This window comes from Dunckerocampus dactyliophorus, chromosome 20 (assembly GCF_027744805.1).
Source record: "Dunckerocampus dactyliophorus isolate RoL2022-P2 chromosome 20, RoL_Ddac_1.1, whole genome shotgun sequence".
Classification (NCBI taxonomy): Eukaryota; Metazoa; Chordata; class Actinopteri; order Syngnathiformes; family Syngnathidae; genus Dunckerocampus; species Dunckerocampus dactyliophorus.
The window spans coordinates 2,377,699-2,396,006 of record NC_072838.1 but is presented as its reverse complement, the minus strand read 5'-3'; the positions used below and the strand labels follow the sequence as shown (position 1 = coordinate 2,396,006).

At 44.5% G+C, this 18,308-nt stretch overlaps 3 protein-coding genes across 4 annotated transcripts; 1 reads left to right on the top strand and 2 right to left on the bottom strand.

The window, feature by feature from the left end:
- The first annotated feature begins 1,955 nt into the window (after positions 1–1,955).
- Positions 1,956–11,873, top strand: adnp2b (ADNP homeobox 2b). Its single transcript, XM_054764421.1, has 4 exons — positions 1,956–2,296; positions 3,191–3,313; positions 5,811–5,915; positions 5,993–11,873. Exons 2-4 carry the CDS (start codon positions 3,206–3,208, stop codon positions 8,714–8,716), a joined length of 2,937 nt encoding a protein of 978 aa, XP_054620396.1. The 5' UTR covers positions 1,956–2,296; positions 3,191–3,205; the 3' UTR covers positions 8,717–11,873.
- Positions 8,228–13,719, bottom strand: ggcta (gamma-glutamylcyclotransferase a). Of its 2 annotated transcripts, XM_054764439.1 has the most exons (4): positions 13,327–13,719; positions 12,743–12,888; positions 10,806–10,938; positions 8,228–10,723 (listed from the first exon to the last, which is right to left on the bottom strand). In XM_054764439.1, exons 1-4 carry the CDS (start codon positions 13,558–13,560, stop codon positions 10,598–10,600), a joined length of 639 nt encoding a protein of 212 aa, XP_054620414.1. In that variant the 5' UTR covers positions 13,561–13,719; the 3' UTR covers positions 8,228–10,597. The 2 variants fall into 2 exon arrangements, with proteins under 2 accessions (XP_054620414.1, XP_054620415.1); XM_054764440.1 differs by lacking the exon at positions 10,806–10,938.
- Positions 13,720–13,803: 84 nt separating this feature from the next.
- On the bottom strand, positions 13,804–17,154 carry snrpd1 (small nuclear ribonucleoprotein D1 polypeptide). The gene is made up of 4 exons (XM_054764448.1): positions 17,011–17,154; positions 16,415–16,491; positions 15,303–15,494; positions 13,804–13,995 (listed from the first exon to the last, which is right to left on the bottom strand). The coding sequence occupies exons 1-4, from the start codon at positions 17,022–17,024 to the stop codon at positions 13,919–13,921; spliced, it is 360 nt and encodes a 119-aa protein (XP_054620423.1). The 5' UTR covers positions 17,025–17,154; the 3' UTR covers positions 13,804–13,918.
- Positions 17,155–18,308: the final 1,154 nt, after the last annotated feature.

The following is an 18,308-nucleotide window of genomic DNA, read 5'->3' as shown; positions in this document are numbered from 1 at the left end:
ATTTCAATCAGTGCCATGGAAGTTGAAATGTTAGCTCTGTAACCACATTGGCTGTCTGCGAGTAATTCATTCTTATTCATAAATTTGTCCAGCCTTTTGTTGAATAACTTTTCAGTGATTTTGGAAAGTTGTGGTCATAAGGAGACTGGGCGATAATTTGTCAATTTTGTCTCTATTTTTGAAAATTGGAACTACTTTAGCTGTTTTCATTTTGTTTGGAAATTTACCGGTCTAAAATTTTAAGTTACTAATGTATGTGGTTGATTACCATTTTTATCGTTTCCATATCGATTCCATTACAATCAGTTGACATTTTTGTTTTACATTTATTGTCAATGTCAGTGATTTCCTTTTTTGTCACATCAGTGAGGAACATTGAATTAGTGTTCCTGTCTATAGTTTCATCCCGTTCCTCCACTCGCCAGAATTGTGGGATATTTTTGCTCCAGTTTTGGTCCAATATTTACAAAGTAGTTATTCAACTTTCCAACTACCTCATTCATATCATCATACTTGGCCTTTCCAACCGTGAAAAAACAAACAAAGAAATTTAGTTGGAAGTTGGTGCGTGAAAGCAAAAGTTGCCATCTTTGGTAAAAAAAAAAAAAGATGATGAGAAGATGAGCTGGAAGTTAATGTTGACGTAAACACTACAGTTGCCATAGTTGGTTAAAAAAAAGAACGTTCCGAGATGTGCGCTAAAGCAAAAGTTTGCATATTTGGTTAAAAAAAGCCCCCCCCAAAACATTTTGTTCAACGTTGTGAGATTTACATAAATGCAATAGTTGCCATATTTAGTATTGAAAACAAAACATTTTATTGGAAGTTATGAGGTTTACATGAACATGACCGTTGTTGACAAAAGACACTGTTGGAATTATGAGGCGTGCTTAAAAATGTGAACGCTGGAAGATATGATGTTCATGTTGCCATATTTGGTAGAAGAACTAATTTGTTTGAACATATGAGCTTTTTGTAATTGCCATATAAGTTGTCATATTTGGGGAAAAAAATTTGCTTGGAAGTCATGAGGTTTGCGTAAATGCATAAGTTGCCATATTTGGTAAACAAAAAAAAAAATCATTAGTTGGAAGCTAATGTTGACGTAAACACGACATTTGTCATATTTGGTAAAAAATAAAAAAGGTTTAGTTGCAAGTTCCGAGGTGTGCATTACAGCGAAAGTTGTCATAATTGATAAAAAAAACCCAAAAACATTTAGTTGAAAGTTATGAGGTATGTGTAAAAGCATAAGTTGCCATATTTGGTTAAAAAAATTATTAGTTGGACGTTAATGTTTACGTAAACATGACAGTTGCCATATTTGGTAAAAAAAAGTTTTGTTGGAAGTAATGATGTTTATGCAAATGGGACAGCTGCCATATTTGGCACATTTAGCAATTTGACAATTATGATTTTACATAAATGTGAAAGTTTACATATTTGGCAAACACGAAAGTTGCCATTTGTGGTAAAAACAAATTTACGTGTGATCAGGTTTTCGTAAACGCAAAAGTTGTTATATTTGGTAAAAAGAAAATGTGATTTTGACTTTGTAACGCTTCTTAAAAATTGGGTGTTTTCGCTAGGTGTGTTGCGCTAATAGCTAGCCTAATTTTTGGCAATGAAAGTAAGCAGTGAGTGTGACTCGACAAAATGGTGGCTGCCAGCCATTGGCCAATAAAAGTAGCATGATGTGACGTCAGCCAATGATGCACCGCCCATTTAGCTCATTTTTCCTCACAGCTCATTGGACCAGCAGTGGGTCATGTACCACGTGATCCCCCACCATGGCCTCTGTAGCCACGCCCCTTACACTTAGCAATGTGGCTATGGGGGCCATAAATCCAATTAGCAAGTCAGGTATGTCATCAAAGTACAAAGTTAATTAAGAAAATGTTCACCTGGACTCTCTGGGAGTTACCTAGATTTTCTTGCAACAACAGTAAAAAGTTATATAGCAAACAAAGCCAAAAGTCTCCTATTGGTCGGTTCGTGCTGTATGCAAATTAGGCCCTGCTACGTCAGATCCTGAACTTGAGCGCCATTTTTTTCCGTTACGGCGAAGAAAGGGACAAAAAGGCCGTGGCGAAAAAAAAATAGCAATTGTCTTCGTCTCCGGTGAAGAAGCACCGCCCCATCCGACGTCGTTTATTACCGGAGCGGCTGTCGGACACGCCGAATGCGGCTCGGATGAGTGTCGTTGGCGGCGGTGAAGCAGTTGTTGTTGCACGGACCGGGGACGGGAAGTGGGGCTCGGAGGACACCGACGCTACTTTGGAGCCAACATCAGCAGGTAAATGTCCGCCAGGAGGAGGCGTGATGCTGCCAATCACTCCGGCAAGCATCTTATTTACGTGTACAGTTTTATAGTCATGTACTTGTACTCATTCCGTGTCGTTGAACGCCTCATTTGGCAAAACATAATACAAGAGCTGCATGAAAAATACAGCCTTTTTCTCAGTTGGGACATATTATCCACATGTGTGCACGGGCACCCCACAACTAAAAAATATCTGTCATTATCATACACATACAAGAAATATCACACGTTTAATGACACCACAGTACTTTGCTCAGTACAAATGTATCATAACATTGAAAGTATTTTGGGCTGTTCTACAAAATGCACAGCAAGGCAGTGACGTCACAGCGCTCACCCAGTACCGGAAGTCGTCACCTTATGTTGCTCACAGCCACCAGGGGGTACACTTGCTCATCAGCTTTGTCGGAGTCCATTGATTGATTGATTGATTGATTGATTGATTGATCGATCGATCATTGGCTGCATCCTGCAAACAAAGGGTCAAAGGTAAGGGAGCCATGGCCACGTGCCACCATCTTGGAAACGCGTGGTGACAAAACACATTTGATCAAATAAAATTGTGGTGACTATGGAGCGTTGGTTGGCATGGTACCTGGGACTTGCTGTGATGTGCTAGCCGTGCACAATTTTTATGTTAAAGGATGTAGAAGTTCAACTGTATTCTGCATTTTAGCGAGTTTGCTGCCTAAACGGGCTGCAAAACCACACAGGAAGTACATGCACAAGCGCTGTAGTCGTTGTGATCACATGTGGTGCTCCAGAAATGGACCATTTTGAAATGGAATACAAAAGTTTGTTGTAAATATTGAAAGAGACTCCAGCGAATGTGCGGCCATTCTAAATGCAAATATATTCCCCCTGCAGGGTGCGTGAGCAACCATGTATCAGCTTCCAGTCGGGAACCTCGAGAAGATCCGAAAGGCGCGCAAGGCGGTCAAACACGTCTTGAGTGACATCGGCCTGGAGGACTGCCAGAACCTTCTCAAGGTTTGTTTTTATTTGTCTCCTATCCACGTCTAAGCATAATCATAATTAAAATAACAAAGACAAGCTTGTTGAAGGAGTAATATCAATTCAATTACTTGAACAGGCCGAAGGAAGGTTTTGTTTTTTTTTTACACTCGTCATATATTATTTACTAAGGTAGAATGCTAATAACAAGTAAATGTAACTCCACACCGTCTATGTAAAATAATAAAAACATGAAATAGTAACTTCCATATTGTTCCAATGATTACTGCTATTAATAAGCTTGCATGGTAATGTGTCCACCTCCCAGGTGTGGCTTATCATGACAGCATAGTTGATGACTGCACAGGGGTGGCCCGGCTGTCAAAATGTGCCATTTTTTGTATAGTCTTCCCTCGTTTATCATGGTTAATTGGTTCCAAACCGGACATAAGTGAATTTCTACAAAGTCGGCTTGAATATTAATAAACAGAATATTTTTTCAGAGCATAGAAAACCTGTTTGACTTTGTAAACACCGATGTTTAACATTAGAGCCCTGTAGACAGGAAGTAACACCCCTATAGTCACTTTTACACTCCTGTAATTCTTGGTTTAAATCACATTGTGCAGGCTATAGGATCACTGCAGGGACATAAGAGATGGCCGTCGGTAACATACCAAGCTAGCGACTAGTTAGCCTCTCCAATTTACTTATTCTAAACTTAAGTGTTTTAAACCGAGTGGGGAAGAAGGACGAAAAATCCCAAAACTTAGCACTTCCACACTGAATGAGAGGAGAAACTTTTTTTCACCACTTGATGTCAGCCATGGCATGCGAGTTGTGCTCTGCTGGCTCAGTAGCCAGTCTCCATGCAGTGTGAAAGGTTAATGTAATTTAACGTCATGTCTCATAATACAATATACAATACGGTGTTCCCTTGTTTATTGCGGGAGATGGGTTCCCAAAGTAGCCCGCAATACGTGAAATCTGCGAAGTAGCCAACTTCATTTTTGTAACAATTATTTTATATGTTTTAAGGCTGTACAACCCTCAGCATACACTTTTCTCATTCGTTTGAATTTTAATGATCAATCTACAGGTCGGACAAGAAATTATGAAGTAACTCACGCGTATTTCACTCCTGTGGCCGTGACGTTTTGTCCTGGTGCCGTTTCGCTGTACTGTAGCGTTTTTGTATCCTTGTTAAAACATATTGCTGCAGTCCTACTTCTTGGAACCGAAGATACATTTACAAGCTAGCTAGCAAGCAAGCCAGCGATGACACAGGAGACATAGCAGGGCGGCACAAAGGAGATTGATTGATTGACAATGGTCTACGGCCAATCAGGACGCAGAAAACAATGGGCGGCGCAGACAGAGGAGAGAGGGCAGAGAGACATTCAACTTCCCACAATGCAATTCTTCTTAAAGGGCCAGGCTCGGCCTGTAACAGCGTTCAAAAATTTTTGCAAAAGGTGAACCGCGATAGAGCGAGGGAACACTCTACTACAGGGGTCGGGAACCTTTTTGGCTAAGAGAGCCATAAAAGCCACATATTTTAAAATGTATTTCCGGGAGAGCCACATAATATTTTTTAACATTGAATACAACTAAATGTGGGCATTTTTAAGCAAGACCTCTAAAGTCTCTAAAGTTATTCTTTTTATTAACATTGTTATACTGAAGCTATCCAATAATAAATAAAATACTTCTTACCATTAATGCGACTTCTGGTGCTGCGTGGTTTTGCACCGTACTCCGTATCTTTTTCTTTTCACCATCTTCTTCGTCAAAAGGGTCGGCTCTACAGAATTAGCTACTTCTTGACATCTCAATGATGCGCGTAGGCTACCGCATTATCCAGTCATAATCAAATTTTGGTGTCTGACCCGGAAAATATCGGAAGGACAGCTGGCACTGGCCACCCCACATTGAGGTAGAAAATGGATGGATGGACTAAAACGCATAAGAAAGTTTTATATTTTGAGCATTATTTTTAACACTGGGATTTCTGTAATGTACTTTAAAGGTGAGCGTACAAAAAAAAAACTAAAATACATTTTTATCGTGTTAAGACATGTTTGAGAGCCAGATGCAGTCATCAAAAGAGCCACATCTGGCTCCTGAGCCATAGGTTCCCTACCCCTGCTCTACTACATATAAATTGTCTTTTAATATTTTCGTCTGATAATGGGCCATAGTCAACCACCAAACAGGCATAATTTATGAATTCATTATTTTTTTAAAAAATGTGATCTAGCGAGGGACAACCATATTGGGTCTGCGGTTGCGACCCGGTTGAAACGCCTGTGGAGTGGAGAAATGAACATTCAATTCAGGGCCACCGGTTCTGGTCGGCCTTCCTGCAGCCAGCATGCCAATTACACCCTCACATCTGCGGCATTGTGCTATGTGAGCAGACATTTTGAGGTGGCCTTTTGTTGTGGCCAGCCTAAGGCACAATACTGATGTAACGGTTGTCATGGCAACATGGGTTGGATGAAGCTATGTGCTGAAAGTGTGGTACTTACAGGAGCTGGATGAAAGCCCGGATCAGGACCCGGAGGAAGCGGATCCTCTCAAGGGCACCGAGTGGAGCGACTTCATCGATGGATACCATGGCCGACTACGAAAGAAGGTGACCTTGAAAGACCTTGCCGTGTTTCGGTATTGACAGACGAATCGTCATCTTCACTCTTTATCTGGTCTGCTCAGTGGCCTTATCGGACCAGAACCATGTGCTGCGCCATGTGCAAGTACTCGTCGCAGAACATCTTCCACTACCGCAACCACGTGGCGCGCTGCCACGAGTGCTTGCAGACGATGTGCGCACTGACCACATGCCAGCGCTGTGTCTTCGTGGCACACCCCCGCGTGGTCAAGAAGCACATCCTGTTCTTCCACGCTGGTCGAGGCATGGGCCCGCAGCCCGGGGAGGCGGTCCACCGAGGGAACGAGCGCTATCAGTGCAGGAAGTGTGGCTTCCCCACACATTCCATCTTCGCCATCAAGAAGCATATCATCCTCAAGCACATGGAAAGCCTGACGGATGAGTACATCGGCTACCGGTACCCCGTGCCGGGCTCCTCTGTCAAGATGTACTGCTGCAAGAGTTGCAAGGTCAACACGGGCACGCTGGACCAGATGTTGCACCACATGCTGGTTGAGCCCAAACACTACACCATCAACTCACAGGTGCAGAATATGATTTTCGAGAACAAGAACATTGTCAAAGCGGCGCCCAACGGGAACGGCGTGTTTGTCACGTTGCCGAGCATCGCGCCCCGGCCGCAGCAAGGCCAGGTGTTGAACAGTAAGTCCTTCGTGGTGCCCAGCAACGGCCAACATGGCGGCACTGTGGTGGCGCTGCAGCAGCTGCAGGGGGCGCCCAACAGCACCGCCCTCATCTGTGCCCCCAGTAGCAATCAAGCCTTCCTGCCGCCGCAGGCGTCGGCGCTAGTGCAGCTAGCGAGCGCTGAGGCTAAAGGTTTGCTGCAGCCCGGTGCCACCATCGCCCTACGGGGGTCGTCGCTGGTTCAGTTTCCCACCGTGTCCAACGTGTCCCTGAAGCAGGCACCGGTGGCCGTGGCGCCGCCCCAAGCGCAGCCCATCCTCATCCCGTCGGGCCTGCAGGCAAACATGGCGGCCGGGCCCAGCTTGACGGCCGGCCCTGGCTTGGCGCCCAAGCCTGCCGTGGTGGCGCAGAACCCGCCAGCCAACCAGGTAACCCTCCAAGGCACCATGCTGACGTCGCAGTCGCTGCTCAGTCACCTGATCCCCACCGGCAACAGGGTAAACGGCATGCCTACCTACACCTTCGCCCCGCTTCAAGTGGCGGTGCCAGCCTCTCAGAGCCCGGCCGGCCCGCCTAAGCCCGTGGAGCCGGCAGCCAACTCTGCGAACCAAACCAAGAAGTGGATCACCTGCCCCCTCTGCAACGAACTCTTCCCCTCCAACATTTTCGACATGCACATCGAGGTGGCCCACCAGAGCAAGTCCACCACTTCCAGGTCGGAAAGCCTGGCAGGGCGGGCGGCGTTCCTCAAAAAGATGCCTGATAAAACTCTCAAATGTCTGACGTGCAAAGTTTTGTTGTCAGAAAAGAGCGTCCTTCAGCATCTGCTGCATGGCCTCTGCTGTCTCTACTGCGCTGTCACCTTCTTCTCCGTCAAGCAGCTGATTGAACACGTCAGGCAACACAACCCCACCAGCAAGCTCTACTGCGACTTCCTGAGGCAGAACTACAAGATCTACACCAAAGGCAACGCCGGGATCCTCTTCCCGTACTTTGACGTCTCCACCACCGCGCCCAAGGAAGTCCTGGGAGAGTGCGAGGTCAACCTGGCGCTGGTCACCAACTCTCTGGAGCTCATCTACGTCAAGCTGCAGCCCAGCAACCAGCCTGACATTTGCCCCGCCCCCGTCAAGGTCAACACCACCTCCTGCCCCTTCTGCGACGAGAAGTTCCAGGAGGAGCCCAAGCACCTGCAGCACCTGAAGCAGAAACACTTGGTGGCGCCCACCATCCACGCCATCCTCAAGACCGAGGCCTTCAAGTGTATCTACTGCAACGGCGTCTACACGGGCAAGGTGACGCAGCAGGCTGTCATGCTCCACATTCAGCGCTGCCGCAGTTCACCCAAACCGCCCAAAATTACAGCGCCGCCACCACCGCCGCTTCCCAAACCGGTTCAGCCACCCCGGCAGCCATCTGGACTGTACTTCCTCCAAATGCCACAAGGGGTGAAACAAACGCCAACCAGAGCTCCTGGTCTCACGACCCCGGCGGTGGCAGTGGGAGGAGGGTCGTCTCCCCACCAGAGTGAGGAGGAGATGCAGTCCACCAGAAGGTTGGAGGCTGCCTTGAAGGAGGTCATAGAGTTCAACAAGCGGGAGCGGGAGAAGAAGGCAGCCATGCGCAAGAAGCGAGAGCAGGAGCGCATGATGATGATTCTGCCGCCGCCTGAGCCTGAGGTCCCAAGCGACCCCAACGTCAAACTGGCACTGGAGCCCACCCCGCTGGACCGCCGCGGCCCTGATGAGCGGCGAGACTTCATCACCAAATACTTCCACGTCAACCCGTACGCCAGCCGCGCCGAGACGGAGGAGCTGTGCCGCCGTCTGGCGCTGACCAAGGCAGAAGTGGTGGCGCTCTTCAGCGCCAAGCGTAGCCGCTGCCTGAAGAACCTCAAGAGGAGCACGGCAGCCGTGCTGATGGGCTTCAACATGGCCCGCATGGCGCAGCTTCAGCACCAGCTCCACGTTCCAGAGCAGCGGCCCGCTGAGCTGCGAGAAGCAGAGCCAGAGGAGGAGACGGAACTGCCGCCGGCCAACGCCACGAAGGAGGCGGTGGCAGGAGCAGGTGAGGACGGGGTGGAGCCGATGGATGAAAGCAGGAACAAGAAGATGACTGATGAGGTGCCGATGGAGCATGACTGAAAAGGACCTTTCATGGCGGCCTTTGGTGTCGTCTTGCTTGGAGAAACTTAGTGACCTCGTGCTTCTGTTTGCTTCTCCGGAAGCAACCTGAGGCTCCATCTTGGCTGCTTCCTCACAATAAAAGCACTGACTTGCTCCTGCTACCTTTTTCTACCAAATTCTTCTTTTTCATATCCACCATTACTTCCTTGCTAAGTTGAAGACTAACTACGGTCATTTTTCTACTGAGTTGACGCATTCATGTTGGAACTTCCAGTCATGTGGTTTGCTTTTCTAAAAGGATGAAAGGATTTTTTTTACACCAGGGGTGTCCAAAGCGTTCACTGGTCAGGACTGCCAAAAGAAACACTTTTTTTTTTTTTTTTATTTTCACACAAAAATATATTAAACCCACTACGATGTAGGTCAACATATTAAATATATTTGAATAATAGTACAGATGCACGATATCTTTTTTTCCAAACAGATAACTTTCTGTTTCTCAAGACTGACATGGTACTGATAACTTATTTTATATCTACTTTTAAAATTTATATTTAAGTGTAGTTTGTGCACACCAGGAGGTAAGAAGGACTGGAACACATTAGGATTTGACCAACTACCTGTTGATTAGTCCTAATCCGCGATCATGACTATTACATCACATTACTACCACCAGGAGAACTACAGTATAGAGGGGGAGGGAGCCACCTGCTGTGGCCCAGCAAGGTGCACTGTATTCGGGCACACGCTCCAAGCGGCCAGTGTGCCGCTACGGAGGTCAGGACAACCGGACTATAGAGCGGGAGGAGCCACCCTGTGTGGCTCAGTAAGGTGAACTACTCAGTAAGGACTCTGGCAAACCTTTTCAAATGCTGCAGCGCTGGCGTTTCAGGTGGCTGATAAGGTTCTTTGTGCCCCCCCACCCCCTCGCCGAGCGTTTGGTAGAACTACCATGTGAAATGTCTTCCTCGGAAAGTGAATGTTTACAAGTGAGCGCAGGGGGCGTTAGGACAGGCCGCTAATGTCACAGGCAGAAGAGAGTAAAAAAAAAAGGAGCGTCTTGTTCATTCAATGTCAACTTTTTCTCTTTTCAGCAGCCGTAATATTTGTTTATAGGATATAATTCTCCCTGGACCGCACTTTGGACACCTCGCTTTAGAACCATATGAGCAACGCCTTCCTTTTCTCACCCAGAGTCAATTCTCTTTTAGAAAGACCACATGTATGACCCACACCTATTAGGACACCTAACAAATATGTACTGATGTGTGTGTGTGTGTGTGTGAATGTATGTATGTATATATATATGTATGTATATATATATATATATATATATATATATATATATATACACATATTTTCCTGTTGCTGCTTTTTTTTGTATCTGTACTTGTTTTTCTACATTTCCTTAAGTGGGTAAGAAAATGGTTTCCTAACGTGTTAATATAAACACACTTCATTGTTACATCCACAATAAACAGTTATCTTTTAAAAGTTGTGTACTAACAGCAATCTGTATTCTGAACATACTATAAAATGTTCAAAAACTAAAGCGGCGTTTTTAACTTTTAATGTTCTTTTGAGAAATCCAGTCTCTCTGCTTAAAATAATTTATTGTGCGTTCTCTAAAATTGGGATTCATAGTAGCTTGGAATGATTTATTTTTTTAATATGACTTAATTTTACTACAACAGCGGTGTCCAAACTTATTCCACCGGGATTGGCATACATGCCACTTTTGTTCATCAGGGACGCTAAAATTTATTTCAGCTAGGTCAAGATATACCAAGCAGTTAAATATCTCTACAAAAATACAAACGTGCAGCACCTGGTTATTTAATTCACAGCATTATTGATGAGCAAATGTATCGGCCAATGGATGGTTGTTACTATGAAAAATTAATTCCCATCTGTTTTGATGCTGTCCAAGATGGATGGCCCCCTGTAGTTGTTGGCCTCCAGGGCCTCCAGCCTGCTGCGGTATTCCACAGGGAGTCCGTTCTGCTCAGCACCCCAACACACCACCTGAAAACACATGCTTCGAATAAAAATAAACACTCATCCACTTGTGGACACACATACGTGAGACATCAGGCACGATACATACATGTTTGTACTGTGGAGAGGGAAGACATGCATGGAAATTGTTCATCTGGTAGGTTCTGCACATTATGGGTCCGTGGCTGCTCTCTACTAAAACTTCCATTGGAGAGTACATTCCTCCCTCGACTCCTTCCTGCCTGATAACACACACAAGACTCCTGTGGCATAGAAGATCTTTGACTAACATTTTTTTTGCAGTACTGTAGTTGGTAAATGAACTACCACTAAACCTGACAGAACGTAGTATTTCGGACGGCCACTGCGACGCAGCAATGTGCCCAAACGAGGAAAATTAGAGGCAGGAGCTAACCACTGATCTGTATTATATATCTGGATAGCTCATTGGCGATGACTTGTGAAGCCACACGGCCGCCATATTGCTACTCGCAAGAAACACTTCTCGACAAGCTTTTGCATTCGTGGTTAACTTTTATTAATTCGGATTGGACACACATTTTGCCTTAAGATGCCTGCACGTGCAGCTATTAACTGCACAAATCGCCAGTTCAAAGGCTGTGGACGAACCTTTTCACCTGTAAGTATGATTGAAATGTATATTTATGATTGATAATTTAAGGGTTTTACACTGTCGATCTCTCATATTTTCGATCGTGTAAAATTCCTCTGATTAAATGTATGTCCAGAATTGATACGTTTATATAGCTCTATAATAGCTAAGAGGAAATATACGTACTTTTTTGTTATATCATGATATATGTATTTTTTTAAGAGGTGAAGGTTGTGTTACTTGAAGGAATGGGAGAATCTCAGTGTTTCCATGATGCTTACCAGGCATTGTATACAGTGCAGTTAGCAAGCCAGTTTGCATACAATTGACCCGGCATGACCCTTCATTTGGATAAACAACCTTTTTTTTTTTGCTGCTGAATGACTGACGTAAAAGGATTCATTCACATGATATGTTCTGGAAAATAATATTAGTGAACATGCATACCGGTATGTTTGAGAGTGCAAACAACATATTGTCTTACTAAAAGCATATGGTTTTGTTTCAGTGTTGTTTTTTTTCTGTGTGTGTGTGTTTATGGTTATTATACATTATGGTTATCACATATTCCTGTGGTTTTTGTTCAAATATATTTCTATATCAGAAAAAGGTTATTTCTATTTCATAACACAAACAAAAAATCAGAAAAATGTTAAAAATGATTTTAAATCTTGTCCAAAGTCACTCTCTTTTATGATTCATATTTTGTCCTGACGAGAGCATAGTGAATTGTATGAAAGTAAGAAAAAAAAAGTAGAGGATCATGACCATGGATTTTAGTGGAAAAAAGTGATGGGATATGCAGTTCAAATTAAAATCTCTTTCTAGAGGAGTAAAACTATGCATTGCTATAGGGGAGAATTGGAAGGGGAAAAAGTACATTTAATATAGCAAAAGATAGAGAATGTATCGAATCGTTTTTAAGGGACGAAGGTTGCGTTACTTGAAGGAATGGGAGAATCTCCCCGCTTTTTAATGTCAAATATAGATGCTCTGCTAGCCTCTTCATCTGCTTTGTACACTATGTACGCTGTGCCAATGTAGTCGAGATGTGAGTGGTAAGATGGCGTCTCTTTGGCTTCAGCGGCTTGCACGGGCGGGTGCGACGTATGCGCTATCCTGATATATTATACAGATCAGTGGAGCTAACCTAGTTTAGCCACTTTGTAAGAGGTGGTAATTTCATTTCCATAACATCATCTTCGCACTAAAGGCACATTATAGGAACACTAGCCACAACTCGGTAGATTGGTTTTCCGTTTAGGAAGTCACACAGTTTGAGCTTCGCGTTGTTGCCGTCCGCAATTATTAGCTTGCTTTGCTTCCGCCTTCTTCAGTCATCTCGGTTCCCGATTGGCTGTTGATTCATCCAATGTGACAATCATGGAAGTCGAGTGAAGCACGTTAGCGTTGTGAGTTGTGTTGTGGCTCACTCATCCAGGCTGTCCACGTTGTCGTTGTTCAGAGTCCAGATCACTCCCCACACCTCCGAGCCTGGACTCTCCCGGATGGTCGCCACACCTCCGTGCCAGTTGTTCTCCACGTTGGTCCCCCACAGACCAAAATCCAGTTTGTAGTCCTGGACCACGTAGGACAAAATAGATGAGTTCCGCTACCAAAAATACTATGCATGTTTAAAAGCAGACAAACTGGTGTGCCTTTCTTTCAATACGCCTCTCTCGCTCGCTTTTAAGTAAGAGTTTTCTACACGTTTCTCACAAGAAGAGTAATTACAAGCAGAGATAGTAAATAAGAGCCCATGCTGGTGATTGCGGAAAGGGAAACAGTAGTATCTTACATGTTTACAGTAATTATGTGCAGTGGATCAATGCTGTGCATCAATTGATATAACGACCGACTGTATCATCATTATGGACAATGTCTAACACGGCAGGTTAACAGGTGCCATCTCTACATTTTGCATGCTTGCTTCGTGCAGGCGACGCTAGCATTGACACGAGGCGGGCGGCTAAATATTAGCAGCGGTTTTGTGGGGAAAAAAATCAAATCAAGTAACCTTCAATCGACCGGTGGCAAGGAATGTCGCCGAGGGGTTCGCCAGCTGTAGTCTCTCCTTTAACAAGTTGCTTCCAAAAGCGAAATACATGAAGGTTCCCTCGCCGGCTGCTTTCGTCATGTTGAGCGCGGCTAGTCCACTACAACACATATAGCACACAGATAACACGCTAGCATACCTAATGACACGCACTGACTGCCTCAAAGCTATGACTTTGTTTACAAACCCTCCCATTACCTAGACGCGTTAGTTATTCAATCTCGCTAACTGCAAGGATTGGCTTCATTCAATGCGACACGCACTTCCGGATCCAGTGTCAAAATAAGAGACTAATCCATCTGTTTGAAATGCAGAGCAGGTGCACGTTAATGAGCTCTGAAGTAGCTCCAATAACCTTTCATTTGACAAATTCAGCAAGTTAAACTAGGTGTGAATACAATACCACTCTGACACAGTCTATTGGAATGAGGCACAAAGTCAGATCATGCCCTCATCGAGGAGCATTTTAATGTACAAAATAAGGAACAAGAAGAGAGAAAAAAAATCCTGTACAAAAACAGAGCAGGTGAGCAGTGATCCTCCAGAGTGGCAATCATCTCCTGGGACCTCCTCGTCCTCGTCCCCGTCCTCTGCCGCGTCCTCTCCCTCTGCCCCGTCCTCTGCCGGCCACTTTAGGATGGAGTGATCATTGACACGGTTAGTTCATGTGTTCAAGTAGACTTCAAACACTTTTTCCAAGGTCAAACCAAACGTAAGAGTTAAAAACACCACAGATTTCAAACCGGACACTCATTTTTAAACACTTTTCACAGCTTGAAACAAAACAATGGAAAGAAGTCAATGTGTCTTTTTCACATTGATGTCCATTGAAAAGCACGTGCTGCTGAGAACATGTACTTTGCAACAACATTAATGCAACGTTCTCCTGCTGGCTCTCAACATAGACGGCCGTATCTTTCGCCTCTCCTCTCCCTCATCTTCCCTGCTTTGCTTTAGGTCTCGTTTTAGTCCCGTCTCAAATTTTAAGAGCTTCTATCTGCACTGCTCCCCTGATCTAAATCATGGAACTGATCAACCAGTCTCACCACGCAATTCACAAGATCTAGTAGACAAGAAGCTCTGGTTGGGGGGAACCTGTCTGCCCCGACGGAACGGTCACCGCAGGGTACGTGACGGACAGCTGGGGGAAGTGGAAGGTCATGTGTCTGACGATTCTTCTTTCCTTGGAGGACATCGAAGACGTCTACCTATTTGGAACCATGATGACAGGTCTGGTGCTGTTTGGATTATGCACTGCCCTGGTGTGTCGCAGAATTCGTAATGCAGAAGCAGCGGTTCAACGCGCCCCAACAGCTGCCCGCCATGATTGATATGCTGGGTAAAGCCGTTAGCACTCGGACTGTGAATCACCACAAGGAAAACATCTTGGAGAAGCTTTGGGCATTGCAAAGGCAGATGGATGGATTGAGAGACCAGAATGGCCAAACAGAGTAGCTGCGTCCTTTGGAATGCGGCTAGTCGCACTAACCCAAACAAATCTATCCCCCCCCACCCCCCCACCCCATCCAAGGTCACGGCTTGACAATTTCCCCCAAGCGATTGCTGCAGCGGGACGCTCTGACCCTCTCCCCCTGCTCTTCTTCTTCACGGACACCTGTTTGTTGTCTCTGTCACAGGCATCTCCATGGCAACTGCTGTGTTATCGCGATGACACCCTGCGACCTGAGGCTCAGAGATTGGGCACCTGTTGGGGGAACTTCTTGGGGCCTACACACTCGTGCGTCCAAGGACACTCACATGCACACACACCCCTTTGCATCTATCTAGACATATAGATATATATATATAGATGGATATATCTATATATGCAAGAAGACATAACAATCCATAGCACTGTCATATTGTGTAACAGCAGGAAAAATAGTGTTTTAGTAACACACGCCAAAATAAAAGGTAGCATTGTGTTTTTCTCTTACCCGCTTCCCTCTTCTTGGACTTGATCTTGGGCTCGATGTCCACCAGCAGCGTGTCCAGCGGCAGGCTGTCGGGGAGGATGAAGTAGCGGATGTTGTTGCCGCGGATGCTCAGCGACTCCAGCTGGGTGGGCTCCCGATTCTTCAGCGTCATCTTCACCGCCTTCAGGTGCGTGTTCATGCTCACGTCAACACCTCCAAAAATATACAGGCTTACAGTTAGCAACTGTCATCTTTTTGTTTGTTTTAAATAAAAGTTTAACCACATGTCAGTGTTTTCACTGAGCCCAAAAGACAAAACGACAACATTGGTCCCAAAACCCGCCATTGCCAACTTTGACCCCGACGTGACAGAGTAAAATAAATTGATGCCATTTTATTCTTAAATAAAAGAAAGCACATCCGAGCCCTTCGACGGCAGTAGTGACATGCCATATGACTGATTTCCTTCCTTTCTGGTGCGATAGAGTGTAAAATTCAGGCTGCTATCGGCGATACCGATCTGATACGTTGTGCAAATTCACCTAATGTCTGGTAATTTTTCTTTAAAGGTTGCATATTTCAAATCATACAGAGACAATAGATCATTCATTTACAATATAAAATAATTTAAATGTCATTCATTTCATAATTAGGTTATGTGTTTATTTTGGAACGTGAAGAAAACATTGGTAGCGAGGCAATTTGTACACAGCCAAACTAGTACACAACAGAAAAACCTGAGGACAACATATAAAATATGTGAAATGGTCATTTAAACAATCAAAAATAAATTTTAGTGAAATAAAACTAAAACTAAATCATTAAGTATTATTAGCTACCATAAGAATACAAACTTTTTTCACAATTCACACATGGCTCTGTTTCCAATTGGTCATCGGTTCTACAGGCAAGCGTTTCTTACAAAATATATCTAATGATTGAAGTATCAAAAGTATTTATGTCTTGATTTGACAATCGATTTTAGAGCCTGAAAACCTGGTATCGGAAGTAACGATATTTTAGTATGACCCGGGCGTCACTAAATGGCAGGATGCCCCCTAGTGGCTATGAGCAGCACACGGACATTCAATCGGTGTCGGAGAAGCACACAAAAAAGTGAATTAATCTCTTGCCTGTGATGGTTCCGTGGACTTGTGTGCCGTTCTTCAGTTCGATGGTGACCGTCTCGTGGCTGAGCTTCATCAAAAACCTGTTTAGGATCAAACAATTAAAGGAAACTAATCAGCGAAAGAATCCATCTTTGTTAGCTAGCAGGCTAACGTGTTAGCCGAGGTTTGGCGCTCACAAAACCAAAACAACAGGCGAGCGCTATCATTTAGGAGGTCAATATTGGAATAATTAAGTGAACATATACTTTCAAGTGTCTTTAGTTGGTGTTCGATTTTTGGCTGTTAAGCCGCTAAATGCTAACCTCGCTCTCTAAATGCTACCAGTTCTCTAAATGGAGTAAACGCCATGCTAAACAAGGATTTTAGCAACTCGTGTACATAGTATCGACACCTTACCTCATCATGTTACATACAAGTTTACTTCATAATAAATCAGCTTGTTTTGCTTTTATGTTTAGCGGCCGCTTGGCTGCACCGCTCCCATTCATTCACATCCCGCCTAGTCGCAATCCCATCTAACTCCATCCGCCCCCCATAATTCATTTATCTCATCGGGCATCATCTTATCGAACGATGGACTGCGTTTCAAAGCTGCTTACCTGACTAGTTTCATGGTGTCGCGATAAATCCTACACCAAAGTGGGGGGAAAAAATTACGGCGCTAAATTGGCAGCAGGCCGCTAATGTTGGACGTACGTTGAAGTACCGCCCATGTGACGTCATCTAAGAGCGACAGAAAAAGGTGTTTTGGTGCGCCCACGGTGACACCTACAGTCCGGGAGGGGAACTGTTCTCTATACTGTTTATATTGAACATTTTTTGGTGTTTTTCTAGATTTCACTGAAATAATTTCGGAGGAAATTGTATATATTTGACATATATATTTATATTTTGTGGGCAATACAATAAATAGCAGTGGATCTCTTGCAGAATAAGGTAAAAAAAAGGGCACCAAAGCAACACACTTCTTTTTTCTTTTAATTGCGCGTAAACTTTGCACTGACACTTTCATTTGACACTTTTAGCCGCACATTGAAACCTCTCTTATGGACAAACTGGGAATGTATCAAGTATAATCAACTGATGAGTGACAGTTCTTTGTGGGATTTTCCCCCAAAACATGACACAGAGTTCCTAAAATAAAGAAAATAAATTCTAATAAATTAAATAAGAGCTGCAAGTGCAAAGCACTTTTTGTGGTTTGAACATTTTGTACAGAGAGAAGCACTTGATCAAAACATTTATAAATAATCCAATGTCACTGGATGCATTTCTGATGGCTAATGCAAAAGCACCCAAACCTATCTGACCTCGGTGGTTTATCTTGGTATTTTGAGGCTACATGGTTCTTCTGGGATAACGCCTACCGAGGACCTTGAAAGGCTTGGGGCTGTGCATCTCTCTGGTAAAACACCAACGAGAACAATAAACAAAGTAGAAAGAATGAAAAGGCACGCAGAGCTCTGCACTCTGCTGTCAAATGGAAGCGAGAAAACACATCTTCTCGTATCAGTAGTTTGTCTGCAAACTTAACACTTGGTTGGTGCAAAGCCTCCAAAATACATCAAAATCACATTTTCAGAATAATGGATCCACGCGTGACTGGACCTCCTGTGCCTGTCATGAATACATCTGCTACAATCAACAGCAACTATGGCATCTGGAGTTTCACGACAAGATGGCACTTAAGGAAATGCAAGCAGAACCTCCACCAAGGTGGGGTGTTTGGAATGGGCAGTGATGTCACACAGGAAGTGGTGGTTTGTGTGTGCGTGTGTGTTGGCAAAAAGAAGGTGATAGGAGGAGCATGTGGTGTCTCTCCTGCAGGCACCGTGTGCATGAAGGTCCAGTATCAAAATGAGGCCCTCTGATTGTACAGTACGCTCAAATAGCTCCA